We start from the raw sequence: 20,659 nt of genomic DNA, 5'->3' as shown, positions 1-20,659 counted from the left end.
GTGTGGTACGGAAGTTTTGAGGGGGTGTCGTCCTCGTCATCTGATCGCTGTTCAAAATTACGCGGTATCTCGCAAAATACCCTTAATGTTGCTTTAAAACGGGACGTTAATTTAACTAAACAACTTAGTAAAAGGATTGTTGACAACAAAAATACCAAATGTTATTAACTTATATAAGCCCAAAGATATTCTAAAATGGAAAAAGAATTTTTTATTTAAAATACAATTATGAATTGATCCGATTATTGCCCAATAATTTAGATAAACCGTGATAGTGCAATAAACTGAATTAACAGTATCGTCCTCGTCTCCTTGAATCGAAATGGAAAGGACAATCAAAACTGTCTAGGGAAGCTCTGGCAAAAGCTCCCAAGGCTGAATTAATTGTTCTTGGTTGCTGAAAAGGAATGCTTCTTCTTCTGAGCAGAGGAGGTAAAGTTTTAGAATCAAGTCCATTCTGTTGTTTTATAAGTTCCATCTCAAGTCTTGATTTAGCTGCAAAGATTTAAAAAAAAAATCATGAACTTATTTATAAATAGTTTCTTTTATTTATTTTCTTTGTAATCTATTCTTTTACGAAACAGACCATTAGACCTAATTTGGCACAAATATACTTTAGAAAATGGAACTATGCGTCTCGAAGTTTTTTTTTTTTTGTTTGTTTGTTTTATTAAAAGATTTTCCGAAACTTTCACGATTTTTTTCCCCCACCATACCTTCCAACAATATTAAACATAAAAAATTGTTATGCCTTTTTAAAATTTGAAGAAAAAAAAAATTAATAATATGAATTGAGTTGTGTATTTTTTTTTCTTCTGAATTTTGAAATTTTTTTAAAGTATATAAACATTTTTAAAAATATGATATAACATTTGAACATTTTGGTATTTAATATTTTGCATAATTTTGGACAATAGGTCTCTCATTATTGAAGTAAAATTCAAACCCCATGCCCATTTCATTGCATGATTTTCTTCCATTTTTGAAAACTAAGGGAGAAAAATATGCTAATTATTTGCGCAGTTTATATGTGGTGTAAGAAAATGAAATGGACATTTTTTTTTTTGAGATATTATGAATGATAAATAGATTTCTCAGACACTTCAGTTTTTAATCGCATTATGATGCACTCCACTCCAGTAGGAATGTTCATGTCCGGATAAGCAGAGCAAGTATAAAGTTGCTAAAATAATATGGTTTTTATATCTATTACAATTTGATACGTAAAAATAATTTATCCGAAGAATTCTGAGCATCACGATAATGTATGAGAGATTTAATTGAAATTAAATTCAACCAATATTCCCAGCGAATCAAGTAATAACCAAAAGCGATTAATTATGTGATATAACTGAATAAATCAATCATCATGTAAAGTAAAATCAATATAAATTAAACCTGATGATTCCATAAATTGGTGAATTAAATAGATGTCCAGTGATTTGGTGTTAAGAGTGTAAGTACAAAGCTCTGTTGTAAAATTTCCAATAAATAGTCCAGTAATTGGTAGAATATTGTTACAAAATTTTTTCTTCTACTACAATAAATCGTAATGACTCAGCGCATTTAATCTCTATAGTTCAGCAGTTTGTTTGCTGTCTCATCCTCTAATTTCTCTTATTTGGCGGCGACTCCGACTCCTCTCACACACACACAACTTCTCTGACTATCCACACACTACTTCTTCGTAGCTTCTGAGTGCCCGTCTTTTAGAGTTCCGGGAGGCGGGGCTAGAATCTTCTGACCAATAAGGGCGTATCTGAGTGTATCTCTGTTATTACTGGATGGATCATGAAACTTCTCGAACTTTCTGGTATTATCCATTAAGTCGCCAAATTCAACGCCAAGTCGCCAAATGGTCGCCAAGCTCAGCACGCCGTGCCGGATAGCAAAATTACAGAATTGTAACAATATTATTAGTTTACGAATGAATTCCATGCACGATTTACTAATTTGCGATTTAATTGTAAAATTTTTGAAACTTCTTGTTTATTCGTGTCACTGAATTTAAATGAATTGAATAGAGTTAGAGGTATGGATTAGCTTAGCATGTACTATGCCAGAGAAAAAAAAAAGAAAAAAAATCGATGTAAATGCTTTGTGTGACTAGACAAAGATTGAAAGGCCATTTAGTTAATAAGCCTGTATTGTTTTGCTAGAATTTGAGCGTTGATTTATTGAAATTGAAAAATTCTTTCCTCCATTTATTGTAAAGTATACATAAGACTTATTGTCAGAATTTATGTCATAATCAAATGAGTCCTTATTAGTGTAGAACTTTCAGTGCTTCATTAGCCAAATATAGATTTTTGTTTTCCAAGCGTAATCAATCTTTTATGAAAAAAGAAACTCCGTTTATCTATAAATGGAATCGCTCGTAATAAAATGAAAATAAATAAGAAAAATCACCTTCAGATACTTTCTTTTATTAAAATGATTGAATGGTTTTTTAAAATTTCTATTATTTACTACTGAATGGTTTTTAATAATTCATGAAATTCAGAAGTTAATGTTTTCTTAAATTAACTCTTAGGCGATACTACTATTAATGAATCCAAAAATTAATTATATTAATTTATTTACTGGTATCTATTTTATTATGTATTAAAATAGTGAATGTATTGTCGTCGAGAAAACGCTTGGAACAAAATTTCAATGCTCTAGCATATTTAAAAAACAGGTGAAAAATCGATTACAAAACTTCCTTTTTGCAAACATGAAACGTCAAACCAAATAAAATGAAATGTTACCCTTAAAATGTATAATTCTGTTACTTTATAGAATTCCTAGTCATTTCATGAAATAACCGATCATATACCATGAAATGTTGTTGTTTCTAATGGTTCTTGTCCTAGACAAGCCTACTGACTTTAGAAGTCCGTGATTTTAAGCCAAGGGTGCGTCTCTTGTTTTTCAGTAGCGCCATCAAGAGCCAAGAGTACGACTTAGCTACACACACGTCACAGCCCTTTTTACGGGGCGGACTTCATTCATGCATTTCATTCACTCATCCACAGATCGTAATTTAGACCTGAATCAGAGAACGATCACTCTTGATCCAGTACCCCCAGTGGTGTTACTCGCAACATGGAGGACTTTGTGACCACGACAGATTTATACATGCGCCAGCCATCACACACACGGAGTCTTCGGCAGGCGGGAAATGACCAATTCCATATATTTTGCCCAAATTATACATATGTAAAAAAGAGAAATGCGATACCTTTTTTTACAGTTACATCATATCCATGGATGGTGTGATTTCCTTGTAACACTACCTTGTCCACTGGGTCGTAATCGTCGAACTCTACAAATGCAAATCCTCGCATGGTATTCGTGTTCCTGTCCACCATTATATCGATTTTCTTGATTCTCCCGAAGGTCCCGAAATATTCACGCAGATCTGATTCTTGTATATCCTGTCGAAGTCCCCCGACAAATATCTTGTTGACCGTCAAGAGCCCGTCGAAAAGTTCAAAGTATTCCCTTGGTACCGCTCGCTTAGTTGTTACCTGAATAAATTTGAGTATTGGATTAAGAATTCAATTTAAAAGTGCAAGCAAAAATAATATGAATTAGCATTTTATTTTATTTGAAAAGGAAATTATACTCTACAATAGCATTTCTCAACTTGTAGTCTACCAACTACTTAGATTTTGGTATTGTGTGTATATCCTCAAGAATATGTAAAATGATCTCAAGGAATGCACGGAAAACAAAAAGAGACGATGGTGAATATTGATAATTTGGAAATTATACTCTACAATAGCATTTCTCAACTTGTAGTCTACCAACAACTTAGATTTTGGTATTGTGTGTATATCCTCAAGAATATGTAAAATGATCTCATGGAATGCACGGAAAACAAAAAGAGACGATGGTGAATATTGATAATTTGGAAATTATACTCTACAATAGCATTTCTCAACTTGTAGTCTACCAACAACTTAGATTTTGGTATTGTGTGTATATCCTCAAGAATATGTAAAATGATCTCATGGAATGCACGGAAAACAAAAAGAGACGATGGTGAATATTGATAATTTGGAAATTATACTCTACAATAGCATTTCTCAACTTGTAGTCTACCAACAACTTAGATTTTGGTATTGTGTGTATATCCTCAAGAATATGTAAAATGATCTCATGGAATGCACGGAAAACAAAAAGAGACGATGGTGAATATTGATAATTTGGAAATTATACTCTACAATAGCATTTCTCAACTTGTAGTCTACCAACAACTTAGATTTTGGTATTGTGTGTATATCCTCAAGAATATGTAAAATGATCTCATGGAATGCACGGAAAACAAAAAGAGACGATGGTGAATATTGATAATTTGGAAATTATACTCTACAATAGCATTTCTCAACTTGTAGTCTACCAACAACTTAGATTTTGGTATTGTGTGTATATCCTCAAGAATATGTAAAATGATCTCATGGAATGCACGGAAAACAAAAAGAGACGATGGTGAACATTGATAGTTTGAACATAACAGAAAAGAAAAAAATTTCTAACACTTAGTAATTCCAATCACATATTTTGAAGCGGAGTTGTGGCCGAAGAGAGAGACACAATTGTAATTTTAAAACTTCCGATTTATTCCATCCTTGGGAAGCATAATTTATGGACAAGAAGCTCGGACATAACTGACATCAGTTCACAGCGCGACACAACAGCAAAAGAGAACGAAATATTTATCGCCATGATTATATACCATGAAATTCTAATAGGGATTTCTTTACACGTAACTATTTAGGTAAAGAAATTATAGGGATCTTTTAAAAGAATTTGTTTAGATCGACAGATTTTTATCCCTTTACTCGGAGCGTAAAAATCGCTGATTTAAACAATTTTAGAGTTACTGTAGCATTAATTGAGTAAAAAAAAGGTGGAATTGGGTCAGGAAATAAGAGAATATTTCAGTATGAAGTTAATATGGGCTAAATTAAGAAATTAATTAGGATTTAATTTAGGTTTAGAGACACCATTACACACACATATTAAATAGATTTTTATGCATTTTCAGCAGAACGAGGTTTTGCTCTCTAGGGATTCATAAACAGTGCAAATTTCAACACCCGTCTCCTTTTCCTTCCCCCAGCTTTTAAAATCATATTTTTTTTTATTATTATTATTATTGATTTGAACCTTAATTTCTGATTTTGACAGTTTTAAATTGCATTTTTGTAGCACATTGAAATAATCGAAAAACATATAAAAATATAAATTTCTTTATCTCATTCATTAAACAAATTAAAATTTAGAAATATTATTTAAATGACAAAGGTATTTTTATAACTATTTTTTTAAATCTAAATACTATTTATTTATACAATCGTGCATATTTTAAAATATTAAGTAATATATCGTTTTAGAATAATAAACAATGTAAAACAAAACTTACTGAAAAAACCATACAGAATTTTGATCGAAGAATTTTCGAAAATTATTGTAATGAACGTTTTCGAATACTTGTAAGTAAAGTCATAAAAATTCTCTTGTAAATAAAGTAAAAAAAAAAAAAAAATTATATTATTCTAAAAATACCAATAAAATAAATAAATAACATGTGTATGATGAACTTCTCTTAATTTACTTTTACAGATTCTAGAATATTCTTGGCGAACCGTGTATACTGAGATTTTAGTCTTCAGAGAAACTGTTGGTAAAAAAAGTACGCTCTTATTAATTAACGGCGAAAGAGCCAAAACTCGCCAACTACATTTTGCAATAACATTTTGTTTGTTTGTTTTTTCGCCAACGAAATTATTGCCATTCCTTCACCGTTAATTAATAAGTACCAAAAGTACTTACTTCGCAGTTACCGATAACATGCGGTCGACTAATTTGAACCGCATCCACTGATGAAGGGTCTTTAAATGTGACAAACCCAAATCCTCGGGATCTTCCGGTGTCTCTGTTCCTGTGGATCGTACAGCCTGTGATGACTCCAAACTTCTCAAAATAGGCTTTCAAGTCGCTTTCCGTGATATCTGAATCGATTCCTCCCACAAAAAGCTTGCGGTATCGTACCTAAAGAAATAGCTTTTAATTATCTGATAGGCCCCTTTATTTCCGGCCAACTGCTCAATCATCATCTTAATGGCATTCATTTAATAATATCGCCAAATTTTGATGAACTACATCTTATTCACAATAAATGGGAGAATTATTTTGAATTAACTTGAATAATATGCATGAAACTACGCATGCAAAATACGAGATCAATTGGATAATAAAATTGGCGAAATTGCTCTATCAGTTGTGTGAGGGCTCTGCCAAAGTTTTATTTTGCAATATCTTTCGAAAGTAGAGAGTGGAGAGAGAACTTTTACTCATGTTTAGAAATATCCTTTTAAATAAAATAAAGACGAAATCGGTGCGGTCATGGCTGGAAGGCTATGTCAAAGTCCTTCCCTCCCCCCCCCCCCCAAAAAAAAAGAATGCATAGGAAATTAGCCTTCTTGAAATTTATCTCGAAAAGGAGGTGGGCGAGTCATAAGCAACTTTGATGACATAGCTAAAGACCATGAGTTCTCACATTAAAATTAGTGAAATCAGTTCAGTGGTTGCAGTGGCGTACCAATGTAAGCAGTTATGGTAACATTTTTCCGTCCTTTGTGATATTTTTCTTAGAAATTAATTAGAGAGTTTAAAGTTAATATGCATTAATATTTTGTTCTTAAAGTGCCCTCCATGAATAATCATAGGTACTATACCTCTTTCCTATCTACTAGAAGGGCCACTGAGTGATTGGGGCTGTGATACTCAGCCACGGGTTTTCGATAAGTGAGTTTAAAGTGATTAATTTTGTTCTCTAATTTGTTGTTGCTAATCTAATCTCTATGGCCTGACTTAGTCAGACCAAATCCAAAAATCCGTTGACAAGAAGAAAGTCAAAAACGAGGAAGGGAGAAGAATAAATTTTTCCCCAATGAAATCCTAAACAGTCCAGAATATGTTCAGCAGAGGCCTGATACTGGCATCATTTCGGGCAAAGAGGGTAAAATTTTTCACCCTGAGAAAAGAAAAGACATTTAAGGTGGCCACTGGCAAGGCACGACAGGCAAGTGTTGGTTTTTCTATCACAAGGAAGATTTAAGGACTGCCCCGGCTTATTGGCTCTATACCAATCATGAGTAGGGGGAACCATCCAATTCTTCTTATTTAGGAATTTCGCCTGAGAGAACAGTTCTAAGTATGTGAGCTCAGCAGAAGATGAAGTCACTAGGCTGCTTCCTTTCTTTGCAAGCCTGTCTGCTATTTCGTTACCAAGTAGATCCACATGAGATGGGATCCACAGGAAATGAATATCATGCTGAAGTGAAATCAGCTTCAACTTCTGAAGAATAGACAAACTTGCTTTATCTCCAACATAGGTCCAATTGTTAAGGTGTTCCATTGAGCTGCGGCTATCAGTAAGAATCCAAAGGTTCTTATAATTATTTTCGTGTAAAATTTTCTTAAGTCCCTCATCGATTGCTAGAAGTTCGCTTCTAAAAACGGAACAGAAGTCTGGATTTCGCTGACATAGAGAAAAACTGGACTGAGGAGTTACAATATAAATGCCAATACCTGCAGAATTGTCGATTTTGCTGCCATCAGTATACAATTTAATGTCACATTTAGGGATTTTATTAATGACTTCCAAGGCCAATTGTCTAAGGTATTCTGACGCATTTTTCTTTTTATTAATGGGAACAGGAAGGTTGAAATGAAAGTGAACCCTGGTAAGTTCTCTAATTTAGAATGGTTAATTGTTTCAGCTATGGTGGTTTTTCAAAACAAGGGATTATATTTTTTCAAATAAATTTCAATGTCTAAAACTATTTTTTAATTATAAATTTGAAATTATCTTAAAAGGATTTCATATAAAAGTACTGTTCAGTGTAGCATATCTTAAACGGAAACTTGACAAATTTTAGCAATAACTCCCATAAGTGATTTTAAGAATGATAAGATATAGACGATAAGAATTTTAGAGATAACTTACATTATTTCAGACAAAATAATTCCCTTTATTAAAATTTAGCGGCGATTGAAAAATTAACTTAACGACAAAGTTAGCAGAAAAATATCAAAATAAAAGTATTTTATCTGATTTAATACCATTTGAAGAAAAAATGTATTTTACATAAAATCGACTACAAATGTTAAATCAATCGGGTTTGCAAGAATTTTTTTTTTTTTTTTTTTTTTTTATTATTATTAGAACTCAAGCCACCAAAGTCTAGCAACTAAATGCGACAAATTTGGCGAATAATCTTACCTTTGATACCATGACGTTGTTTAATTTCGAGCAATGTGGATAGATTGAGTTAAAGGAAAAACCACCAAAACCTTCAGAAGTGATCTTTCTGCAGCTTTCATATACATTTCATAAAAAAAGAATTACTCCCCTCTTCTAATCATAAAAATTATGGATCTTGAGTAAGGTTGCGCACGCGAGTGGTGCCTTGATCCTTAAGTTTAGAGTCCCGGACCTTATTTTTAGAGTGTTTTGTAATTCGTTATAAGTGAAAAAAAAAGCATATGGATTGGAAGCAAAGCAAGATAACACGCAAAGTTTCATTTACCTATGTCTTTGCAGTTTTGAGTTATGATAGGCAAATGTACAGATCGAAAGACAGTCAAATCAATGACGGAATTAATTAAAAATTTTATATATATATCTGTTCATTTGTATTTTCTTACAGTTTGTTATCTGCATGCATATTAAAGATCACTGTGATTTTAAAACTTCATACGAAATATCAAGTTTATAAAACGAAATTTTTAAATTTTATCTCTGAATATGATCTTTTATGATATCTCCATATCCTAGAGTCAAGTCAAAACTAAACTTCAGTAAGAATTTCTTGTAATTAACATCTTTAATGTTACACCAAAACAAATACAAACTAGTAAAGAAATTTAGGAAAAGGTCATACCTGTATCATTATTTTACGGTTTTTCTTTATTGATATCTTTATTTACACTTAAAAAAGAGCGTAATTTACTTCAAAACCTATTCTTTTCAGAACACTGAGTGATATTGAACGGAATTAAATTTTAACATGATAATCTGATCGTATAGGTTTAGAGTGAATAGTTTTTGAAATTAGAATGCTTTTAACAAATGTTTTTATTTTAATGTAGATTCTCAAAGCAAAATCTTCACGATTTTTGTATCGCGTGCTTATAAAAAAAATATTTCTTGAATATCGTGAGGCTTATTCAAACGATCAAACAAGATCTGTCATAAAAATTGAAATAAAATACATTCATATCAAGGAAATAATTTAAGCTATTGGAAGCATGTATTTAAATCATGGGATACATTTTAGGAAGTGTCGATATTACAAAAATGTTTTGTCTAAGAAAATACCAAATTGATTACAGTTATTACAGTGCTATTACTAGTAGATTAAATGCCTTACAACATTGTTACGATATCTATACGCTGTTGGATGGCATTCAGAATGATATTTATTCATCATAGAGATATCGTACGATATCTTGTGCTAATAGGAATGAATTAATTTATTTCTTAGATCAGTCTGATTATTGCTTGGATTTTCTTTCTCTGGAAATAATTCTTTTTTAGATAGTTATATAATAGTCGATACTTATTAATGTAATTTCCTGCACTCGAATTATTTTAGATATTTACAGGACAAGCGGAATATATTAGCCGATTCATAGTTGTGTGATTCACATAAAATGAACACGCCAATGCAAATTCCTATTACTTGCACATCGTGTAATATCTGCTTATAACGCTAAAAACGCTGAAGTTTTCTTTGCTGACAGAACAGTTGTTAAGAACAATTATTGTTTAATAATCGCATTAAGCTATCATTGCTGTTTATCCACCCTATTAATTTAATCATGTCCGGAAATTTGACAAATTACTTCGAATCATTTCAACTGAGGATATTACTTTAAATTCTACTTGCATATAAATATATATTTTGAATGATTAATTAGGCACCTAAAGTAGTGAATAAAATTAACAAAATTGGTCTAGCTGGAGTCTAGTTTCTATTCTACGATATCTGTTGAAAATGAAGGAAGGCGACTATTGTAGTCGTAACATTATAAGCCAGATAACAACTTCCGGAGAAGAGAGTACTCTTTTGTCTAGTGGTTATGTTACGCGGCTATGAACCCTAACGTTGCGAGTTCGAACCTCAACCCGCACATTGGTGACCCTGGTTCTGAATAACGCATCCTTCATTCAGCTGTCGTGGTTCCATCTACCGGCAGCAACCACTCACACACTCTCGCCGTCGCTCGCCATAACGCTTGGCGCGATAATCACGTTCGTCGCTCGCCATAACTGGCGCGATAAACTCTATCGACTCACTGGTGGGGGACTATTGTAGTCGTAACATTATAAGCCAGATAACAACTTCCGGAGAAGAGAGTACTCTTTTGTCTAGTGGTTATGTTACTCGGCTATGAACCGTAACGTTGCGAGTTCGAACCTCAACCAGCACAACGATATATCTAGACATCACACGCTTGTAAAAGATTTAAAAAGTGGCAAAACTGTTTCAGTATTTAAGACTGAGAAAGTGATTCTTTGCTTTTTATAATTATCTTTAAATATATAAATATAGTTTGTTTCATACATCATTTGTAATATTATGCAAATTTATTTTGTAATATTATTGATTTAATAAATAAATATTTATCCATTTGTTAAAATATAGAATTATAAGGACTCCAAAATTAGGAATCGTGATATTTCATATCAAATACAATTCTTTCAGGGCTTGTTTCTTCCATTCTTTAGACTCGCTTCTATGAATTGAAGTCTCATTAATCAAACGATTAAGATACCAATCAGGCATAAAGGATGTCATGGAATCGACACTTGTAAAAGCCTTATCACACGGCCAAATTCCGTCTACACTTTCGTGGACAAACGCGCACGGAAAAATGTGTGTAGTGACGTCACGTGGAGATTTGTCGTATGGTAAACCTAAAACACAGGTGTACCAATCGTGCATGGCTTTGGTAGTGACGTAGTTGCCAAGAATGGCGCGTTTGACTCTAATATGAAACTAATTTGTAAACACATTTCCAAATCACTCCCTAAAAGACGTCAAAAATGCTGTATGGTCGTGTGATAAAAAATGGGTTTTGATCGACTTTATTCATGAAAAGCCGGCTATTTGGGATCCACTGAATATTCATTATTAAAGAAAAATGTTACATGAAGAAATTCGTACAATAATTATCTGAAGATGAAGAGATATTGAGACCCGTTATCAAAATCAAGTAAATTTATTTTCAGAATTAAAAAAAAATATTAATGTTTATGTGAACTGTCTTCTTTTTGTGAACTGTATTTGATCAGATTAAATCTTTAATTTTTTTAAAATAATGGTAGAATTTTTGAATTTCTAAAATATGTAATTAACATCTTCCATACAGTTAAAAAATTTTTAATTCCTATGCTGTTGTGAAAGTTAATAAGGATCAATTCATTTTCTTACTGCTGAAATATTGCTCAGCACAATATATAGTACATTTAAGGGAATTGCAAAACATGAATGATTCTGTTATTGTTTAATGTTTTAATTAATAAATAATAGTGAAGTTTTTATTTTTAAAATTAACTGCACATCCAACTCAGAAAATCGCTTTTTTAGCATATTTCTGTGTTAAATTTTATTTTCACAATTTAATCTATAAAATACCAATACAGATACATTGTGCAATTATTAGATTTTTTTTTGTACGTAAACCTGTCATTATTACTGAAAAATTAACAAAATTGATGGAACAGCAATATATCCCAGGATATAATGTACGGAATGTAGGAATAGGAATCCCACTAACGAAATGACTAAACTACAGACTTTTACCAAACAGAAAAAGCTAGAAAAGAGCTATAAATTAACCATAATGTACACCTGTGTTTAAGGTTAACTATACACATTTTTCCGTGCGCGTTTGTCCACGAAAGTGTAGACGAAATTTGGCCGTCTGATAGGGCCTTAAAAAATGTATAATATTATAAAAATACTGAAATTTTAAACTTTTTAACATTGAGGTAAATATTATACAGTATAACTTTTTAAATTTGTTTGATTTTCCATGATAATATACGTTACTTGAGTATAGTTATTAAAAATTCAATGTTATTTGGATGGAAGAAGGAAAGTGTCGTGAATAGCATATAAGCCAGTTAACAACTCTTCTACCGGAACGATCGTTTTGGTATAATGGTTTAGTTAATGGAGTGCTAACCACAAGGTCCCAGGTTCTATCCTTCGATGAAGCTTCGTACTGTTGTTGTGGTGCCATCTACCCCGCAATCAAAGTCGTCAGACTCACTTGATGCAGCAATCAAAGTCGCGCAGCAGCATCGGCAACCACTCATACACACTCGCTACACAACTGGGTAGGCCCATTAAAACAACAGCTACTAATAACTTAATATATCAACACCCATATCGTTCGTCTCACCTCCGAGTCACTGGAGGGAGAGTACTGTGGTGAATAGCATATAAGGAAGTTAACAACTCTTCTACCGGAACGATTATAATGGTTTAGTTACTGGACTGCTAGCCACAAGGTCCCAGATTCTATCCTAGCACATCGCATACCGCTTCAAAAGGAGAGAGAGAGAAAAATTCAAATTGGGGCTTCTTTTTCCAGTCTCAAGACTGCATTCTTCCAGAATTAATAAATATATATTTGAAAAGTTATTCAAAGAGTGCTGTCTATAAATACAATAATTTAGGGAACAATAGTATAGGTGCAAAATTTTTACACAGTGTTTACAGAATAATAAGATAGAACATTGCAGAAAGGCTGCATATAAATTTAAACCATCAAAATATCATCATAATTAGCTTGAGTTATTGAATAATAGGATGTACACCGACACAGATTGCCATCACCAATTATATTCAGAGATGAATGTTTGTTTGCAGAGACATATGTCTATGTAATTACTGCTTGGTTTCACAGCTCATCACCTTCGCCGTCATGCCCAGCCCGTTCATTTTCAACAAAATGAAAAAAAAAAAAAATTATACTATAATATTTTAGCAATTGGATATTAAAATAATTAACATCGAATATCTTTGAAAGTATTCCTAAATCTTGTGCTGTATAAATATGATTTTTATAAATTCTATATGAAAAATGAATCCTCACGAAATTATTCCTGGGATTTTTAGTTGGCTCTAGCATGATATCAAAGATAAGTTTTTGAGCGCCACTTTGTACGTAGTGGGATTTTTTTAAAGCTACAAAATTTATTGGGCAATGATAAAACAGATTTCTATTTTGTGGTACTCTGCCTATCTATTCTGTTTATCTTTTGTTGACGTTCCGCTACTTCGACTTGGTCGAATTTGATAATTGTTAACCCGGCGAAAGCTAAGAACAACGATTCTGAAGCATACGCCGGAGAACACATCCTCATTCCTTCCTTCTGCTTGGTTTGCTGAACTTGAGGTGTTAGGGTAATAAGAAAGACATAGATTGAATAGCGTGATCAAATGATTTAGCTGCATCGTTGAGTTACTTCTCAAAGATTAGGATCATATCTTAAGTAAGTAAGATTTTTTAAATTAATTGGCTTTCACTTACATTTAAAAAAAATTGTTTTTTATTATAAAGTAACCATATCCATAACGAAACTTTAACAAGATCTAATTCCTCTGGAATCGCGTCTGGTTGTGTGTGTGTATTGGTGATAGCTGAATAAAGATTATAAGTGGTCGTGAAAAATTGATCCTATTAGGAGTTTCCAAATTTGCGAATCTGCTTACAAATTTCATTGTAAGATAAACAAGGTTTTATTTCATTTGCAAATAATATTTTTATACATTTTTCAAATCTTTGAAATAAATTTAAACTATCTTGTCTTTGGATAAGTTGTTCAGAATTTAAAGTAATGTTGATCTGAAATAAAGTGAAATTTCTACAATATTTATCCAGCATGTTTTCTTATTGTGTTGCTTTATTTTAAAATGAACCAAAATCAAAACTTTTAGTAAATTTAGGTAAAAAAGATTAATAATTGGTGTACATTGTTAACCACGGATATCGAATTTTTAAATATTCATTTAAAAATTAGATTCCTTTTTTTAAAAAGTTTTATTGAGATAGAATAATTCAGTTTCATTAAAGCATATTATGGTCAATGTTAATTTAAGAATAATTTATTTGAAAATGAAAATATTAATTGATAGTAGTGTTTTATCTGCAACATTTTCTCTCCATGTTTTTAAATTTTTAAAAATGTATTGTATTTTCCTTTATGATAAAATGGTGAATTTATAAATTATATATTTTATATTTTTGTGAATAAGTCTTTTAAGTATTTTTTAAAAATTGAATTTATTTTTAAAAAATATATTTTTAAAATTTTAATTGCTTTTAAAAAGAAGTAGCTAATACTGACTGCATATTTCATATATAATAAATTCAGTAAAAGAAATCTTGCATTTTAAATTAATTAAATGCATTTCAAAATGCTTCAAGAAAAATATTATAAACACAGAGTTTAAAGTATATAATAGATAGAATTTAGATAACTAGATTAGATAGTTAATCACCTTGTAAAATTAATATCATTTTTATTTCATGCTAATTAAATAATTATTCAAATTTCTTGTTGATATGAAATTTTTTTTATCACATGTTTAGAGTTCAGTCATCAGCATCTTGTCTGGTTGTTATCAGAATTCTATTTTAGTCCTGGTAAAACTATTTTTAGTCTTGACCAAAGGAATTAAGAGATAAGAATTTTTCATTTGGAAGAGACAAAGTCCATAAGTCAATACATTTATTAATCATTTTATTAGTTTAGGATTTTTGATAGTAATTTAAGATAAATTAATTTGATTTGGAAAGAAGAGGGATTAAGATATTTTTCTTTTATTGCTCTGCTTTCAGATAAAAAATAATTGAAATATTTAAAGAAATATCTTTCAAACTTATAAAAAGGTAATTTTGAATAAATGTAATAAAAATATCTTTAAACACATTAATTTTACTGTTAACAGGAAATGCATTATTAAATCTATTCTGAAATTTTTATTTTAATGATAACTATTTATTAGATAATATTCTGAAATATTCAGTTGTTTTTGTGTGCTGATAAAAGCAATTGCCATTAAAAAGTAAATAATGACTTTTTCTTTTTCTATATTAAAAAAAAATTGTTGTTGTCTGACTACATCGCATTCTTTTCTATTGTTCAATAATTAAATCATAAAGCATAAGAAAATTAGTTTATTTGATTGAAATAGTTAGCTCTGAAATATCGAAGCTCATTCAAAACTTCTTATAGTGCTTAATTTGTTACTCTAATTTTTAAAAATTCAAATAATTTTAGAGATTTTTTTTTGTATCAGTAGTACAACAGCATTGTTAAATTAAATATATATATATATATTTGGCAATTAGTATTTCCTGATTCTTTAACTGGTACAATTCCAGTTGTGGAATCTCAGACAAAAACCTGCCAAATCTCAGCAATAACTTTAATTGCTAAATTTTTGTAATGAATTGTTAATGTTATTGAAATAGTAGCAACATTTAGATTTGGTGATGGGCTCCACTAATGTTATAATGCACTGTGGTAGTTTTATTACTGTGGTAGTAGTTCAAGAAATATTTAGAAGCATAGATGTTCTATGTTTCTTGATGGCTATATGTTTTTTAAAATTCTATTTTTTTAATCTTATAATGCACAACATTAAATGGATGTGATTCTATAATTTTTGCCTTTTCAGTTAATTTTAAATAAGTTAATAATTGATAAATAAAGTAATATACCTATTACATTTTTGACTTAAGAAAAATATTTTACTACTACATTATTTTAATTACAAAAAGGTTCTAATTAAATAAATAATGTTTCTTTAAATTCAATAGTTTTAGTTCAAAAGTTATTGTTTTTTTCCTTTCCTTCCTTATATATATTATTTGTGCAATTTCTTAAAAATCAACAATTCTTTAGGCTAGTAAATTTTATTATTAATTTCTTTTTTGTTATCATTTAAAATTATTACACTTGGAAGAAAAATATTAGCTAATTACAGCGATTATTTCTTGATTAAATCTTAAAATTGTTTGAAATCACAATTCTTAATGAGTTCACTCTAAATTGATGTGTTCTCTGTGTTTGGGACAGTTCCCTATGCATATGCTTTTTCTGGATTTTGGTGTGTGTGTTCCAGTAAGAGATTTAACAGCATTATTATTTAATTATTGGCACTTTGGTTTTGATCGCAGATTATTTATCAGCAATACTTATTTATGTTTTATGCAATTTAGATAACATTATGCATAAAACATAATTTCAGATAACTTCATGCATTATTTTCAGTTATTATTTCATTTTCTTATTAAACATATAATTAGCATTTCATTAAAATTGCTTTTGTGATTTACTAAAATAAAATTCTTATTATTCTAATCAAATTAAAAAGCTCAGGGTGGAGAAGAAATAATTATAAGTTTAGTTGGGTTTTTATGAGCTCAGATTAATTATTTATTATTAACAATTTTTCTCTAGTTCTAGATAAATTTTTTTATCCAATTTTTCTAGATTTTTTTAGATAAAGGTTCAATCAACATAGAAAAAGAATGTCTACCTTTTTACGTCAGTTTCACATCATATCATCTTTGAAGTCCAATTATGACAGAGATATTATTCCTTTTTATAAGGTTTGTTTGAAAGTTATATTTATTTTCATATTATTTACTTTTTAGATGAAGCATTTTTATGCATGCTGTTTTATTATTTTTAAATCCTTTTTAATTTTGCATGTCATTTTAAAAAATTATTTGACATTCTTGTTAAGTTTTGAATCTTTTGATGAAATATTGAAAATCATTTGAGAATTTATTATTCTTTAAATAACAAAATAAAATGAAAATAAAAAAACTAAACATTTTAAAGTATTATTTTGAATTTTGCTATGCAGTCTTTATTATTAATATACTGGATTTTGAAAATTTCTAAATCAGTGTTGTTGTTTTAAAATAATATTAGCAATTTTCTATTGTTGCTCAAAAATCCGAATGGTATTGTAAATTTTTAACTATCAGTTTTTTGATATATATGAGATACGTATTGGATAACTTTGAACATATTATATGAGGTTTACGAAAATTGTGATATATTTTTATTTTAACACTTCTGCAAAATTGAAAAAGTTATTTTTTTTTTCATTTGTGATGATTTGCTACATAAGCATATGAACAATAGGTATACTAACTGTAAATAGGTAACTATCTGTATAATCTAATTTTTGTAATTGTCTGAAATGTAACGAAATTGTTTAATGCTGTCACTATTAACTGAACTGTAACTACTTGTTTAGACTGCTTTCAGGGGGCAAATGGTTGAAACTACATCTTTTATGTTTTTCTATGTTTGTAGTAAAAACTAGAGAATAAACTTACCTTATCTCCCCTTAATTTGATCACAATTTTTTGAATTATTGTTGCAAATTTAAGTTCTATTTTTCTAATTTTTCCTGACTTATACAGTATCAGCCAAATTTTTACCTGTCCCTGCAAATTTATACAAATATACCAATAAAAAATATGAATTTCACTTCCTCCCATTTAATACATATGCCTCTGTTTTAATCATTTAACTGATAATTTTACTTTTTCTGTTCTATTTATTGGTTTCATATGTGATAGGTGCTTGATTGTTAGTAAGGAAAAACAAGAATATCTCTACAGGTGATTAAGGGAAACTGCAGATTTTATTTTTTATTTAATTGAAAAGAGGGGAAAGCACTTCAATTTCCTTGTCTAAATTCCAACTGTAAGAGGTTTTGAAATTTTCCTTATGCTTTAATGTAAAGTTGAATTTATGCTTCACTTTTGGTCTTATTTTCTAGACATGAGATAGTGATTTTCTGTGAAATAGGCTTGAAGCTTGTATATACCTTAAAAAAGAGTTTTGATGGAAAGTCTAGCTTAAAGGTCTTAAGAAGCCCTGTTTTAGAAATTAGTGTGGAGATCTTACCGCATTTCCATTCAATTTTATTTCAATTATATTCTGATTTTTTTTTTTTAGGTTATAGCACCTGTTCTGTCCAGGCACCCAGCTGTTCGTAAAATGCACACTCAGAGTATTAACAGAAATCTGCAGCTGAAGTCAGTTGATGAAATTGAAAATGTTTCCGGTAAGAAGAAACCTCTTGCTGTTATTCTGGCATGGATGCTGGCCAAAGAAAGCCACATTGAGAAGTTTCGCCAACTCTACATTTCCCGAGGTTTTGATGTACTGACTGTCAACATGGCACCAAAGGATTTACTCTTTCCTGTATCTGGATCTCAAGTGATAGCCAAAAATGTATTAGATTACTTTACTTTGCATGAAAACTATAAGGATATAGTAGTTCATGCATTTTCTGTTGGCGGTTATTTAATGGGTGAAATGTTTGTACAAATGCGAAAAGATGCGGAAAAGTACAAAGATATCACCTCTCGTATCCGTGGTGTTGTACTTGATAGTGCTGTTGATTTTGAGGGCATACCAACTGGTTTTCCTCGTGCTGTTACCAAAAATCCCATTACCATTAAAGTCCTTGAATGGTACGTCTCAACCCATTTAGCTCTCATGTATAATGTTGCAACAAAGCATTATCTAACATCTTCCAAGAATTTCCACAACACGCCACTTAGGTGTCCTGCACTGGTGTTTGTTTCCGAAGCTGATAAAGTAGGTAGTCCAATTGCTAATCAGATGGTAATTGAGAATTGGCAAGCCAGGGGTGTTGATGTAAAACTGAAATGTTGGAAAGATTCCAAGCATGTAAGTCATTTGTATAAACACCAGGATGAGTATATCTCGGAAGTTGATAAGTTTTTGTCTAAATTAAATTTACTTCCCAGTAAATTGTAAAAAAAAAAAAAAAATGGAATTGATTTTTTCCATTTTTTTTGTACTTCAATGAATTGTATGGCATGGATATAGTGCACTTTTACCTTTAAAAAAAAATCAATGATTCTTGCAATACTTTACAAACTTTTTTTTGGTCTGTACTCATCTTCTTTAATTTACTTGTATTTCAATTGAAAATTAAGGACCTTTGATTTTTTTTATTTCATGTTTCGGAAAGTTTAATACTATCAAGAAATTAAATTAGACTAAGAAGAATTTTTAACTTTGATTTGTCTTAACATCTTGTAAACATTGCACTTTTTGATATGTAGAAATAAATTTTTAAGATTTTGCAAATTTTGTTTACCATTTACATGAGAGATAGAACTGAAGGTGGTATCATTTATTTATTATATAATTATTATTGTTGTATTTTATTTATTAAAATTATTAATTAGAATTAATGAAATATGTGTGTATTTATTCAAATTAACACTTTAATTTTTTTTAGAATTAAAAATAATATATATTGTTTAATTTACAATTTTTAACACTGACAGCATCTAAATGTATGTCTGATAAAGAAAGTGATAGAATTAAACATTATTTTTTCAGTTTTGTTAGTTTTTTTTTATTATTCTTTTCTTGTTAGAAGTAATAATTTGTTAAATATAGATATATGGAAATGATGCAATTAACATGTGATCTTTCCAGTTTTGTTATAAATTTTTTTCTCTTTACTTTGTTGGAAATGTCATAATCTCTTAATATATTCAACATAAATTATCTTATTTGTTGTCATAATGTAAATTAAAAAAAATAATAAATGGTACTAGATTCCCTTGAAAAACTTTTGGTCCCATTTCAATATTTAATACTTGTCAAGTTATTTGTATATTGTACTGTGGCATTGTGGGTGAAAAGGAGCTCTAAATTTGTATGCAAGAAATAATGTGGCTTTGAATCTTTCATTTCTTCCTTAGAAATATTGCAATGCGTAACATTATTATTTATTTATTTTTAGTTTTATATATATATTTTTAAATGCGAGGCTTAAAATTGTATTTAATTCAAAGTACATATGAAATTATTGTATAAGTATTTATATTTTATTAAATTTTATTGTTAAATTTTTTTTATCTACATTAATTTTTATTTTTAAATCGCAAAATGAAGTGCATATATTTATTATATTTTTTTTCTAATGAGAAGGAATATTATAGAAAATGTGTATTGTTTAACACCATTGTTTTCATGTTCTGTGTATTAGTTTATGATTGTGTAGCTTCCTTGATCTTCATATGTTTCCTAATTGTTAAAATTTATATTATTGCAATTGTATTGTATATGCAACTAAAATTATTAGACTTGAGAATATGGTATTGCCTTTGACAGGCCCTCAACTTACCACTGCCAAGTTGATTGCTAATGCACCAAATGTTATGATAACCACTATCATAATGATCTTAACTATTTTAAATCAAATTTAATCCATTATTACATGAAAAATTTCATGAATTGTGACAATACTATGTTCCAGTCTTTGTGAATGATTTATAAAGCAATTTAAATTTTGTAGATCTGTGGAAATGCCATTCTTATTGACTCTGTCAGAAGCCAGTTAATGTAATTTTAGGTATATATATATATATATATATATATATATATATATATATATATATATATATATATATATATATATATTGGAAAAAAAGTAATGTGTGCTTCATTGTAATAAGTCATTTCACTATTTAAATTATTTTCCTGTTTGTCAAAAATAGTTCA

The 20,659-nt window shown here is 29.8% G+C and overlaps 2 protein-coding genes across 3 annotated transcripts; one reads left to right on the top strand and one right to left on the bottom strand.

Moving 5' to 3' along the window:
- Positions 1–289: 289 nt before the first annotated feature.
- LOC129971782 (heterogeneous nuclear ribonucleoprotein A2 homolog 1-like) lies at positions 290–8,290 on the bottom strand. Its single transcript, XM_056085759.1, has 4 exons — positions 8,279–8,290; positions 5,824–6,042; positions 3,224–3,512; positions 290–495 (listed from the first exon to the last, which is right to left on the bottom strand). The coding sequence occupies exons 1-4, from the start codon at positions 8,288–8,290 to the stop codon at positions 290–292; spliced, it is 726 nt and encodes a 241-aa protein (XP_055941734.1).
- A 5,040-nt stretch (positions 8,291–13,330) lies between these two features.
- On the top strand, positions 13,331–18,909 carry LOC129972813 (transmembrane protein 53-like). 2 transcript variants are annotated; one of them, XM_056087093.1, is made up of 3 exons: positions 13,331–13,567; positions 16,577–16,695; positions 18,065–18,909. In XM_056087093.1, exons 2-3 carry the CDS (start codon positions 16,615–16,617, stop codon positions 18,893–18,895), a joined length of 912 nt encoding a protein of 303 aa, XP_055943068.1. In that variant the 5' UTR covers positions 13,331–13,567; positions 16,577–16,614; the 3' UTR covers positions 18,896–18,909. The 2 variants fall into 2 exon arrangements, with proteins under 2 accessions (XP_055943068.1, XP_055943069.1); XM_056087094.1 differs by lacking the exon at positions 16,577–16,695.
- The last annotated feature ends 1,750 nt before the right edge of the window (positions 18,910–20,659 follow it).

The sequence above is a fragment of the Argiope bruennichi genome, chromosome 6 (genome assembly GCF_947563725.1).
Source record: "Argiope bruennichi chromosome 6, qqArgBrue1.1, whole genome shotgun sequence".
NCBI lineage: Eukaryota > Metazoa > Arthropoda > Arachnida > Araneae > Araneidae > Argiope > Argiope bruennichi.
This window is presented reverse-complemented; position numbering and strand designations above follow the sequence as displayed.

Coding starts and splice junctions, on each gene's coding strand:
- LOC129972813 (XM_056087093.1), top strand. CDS start 16,615: ATGTCTACCTTTTTACGTCAGTTTCACATCATATCATCTTTGAAGTCC. Junction 16,696..18,064: donor ATATTATTCCTTTTTATAAG/GTTTGTTTGAAA, acceptor TTTTTTTTTTAG/GTTATAGCACCTGTTCTGTC.
- LOC129971782 (XM_056085759.1), bottom strand. Junction 3,513..5,823: donor ATGTTATCGGTAACTGCGAA/GTAAGTACTTTT, acceptor AAATTTATTCAG/GTAACAACTAAGCGAGCGGT. Junction 496..3,223: donor TGATGTAACTGTAAAAAAAG/GTATCGCATTTC, acceptor AAATCTTTGCAG/CTAAATCAAGACTTGAGATG.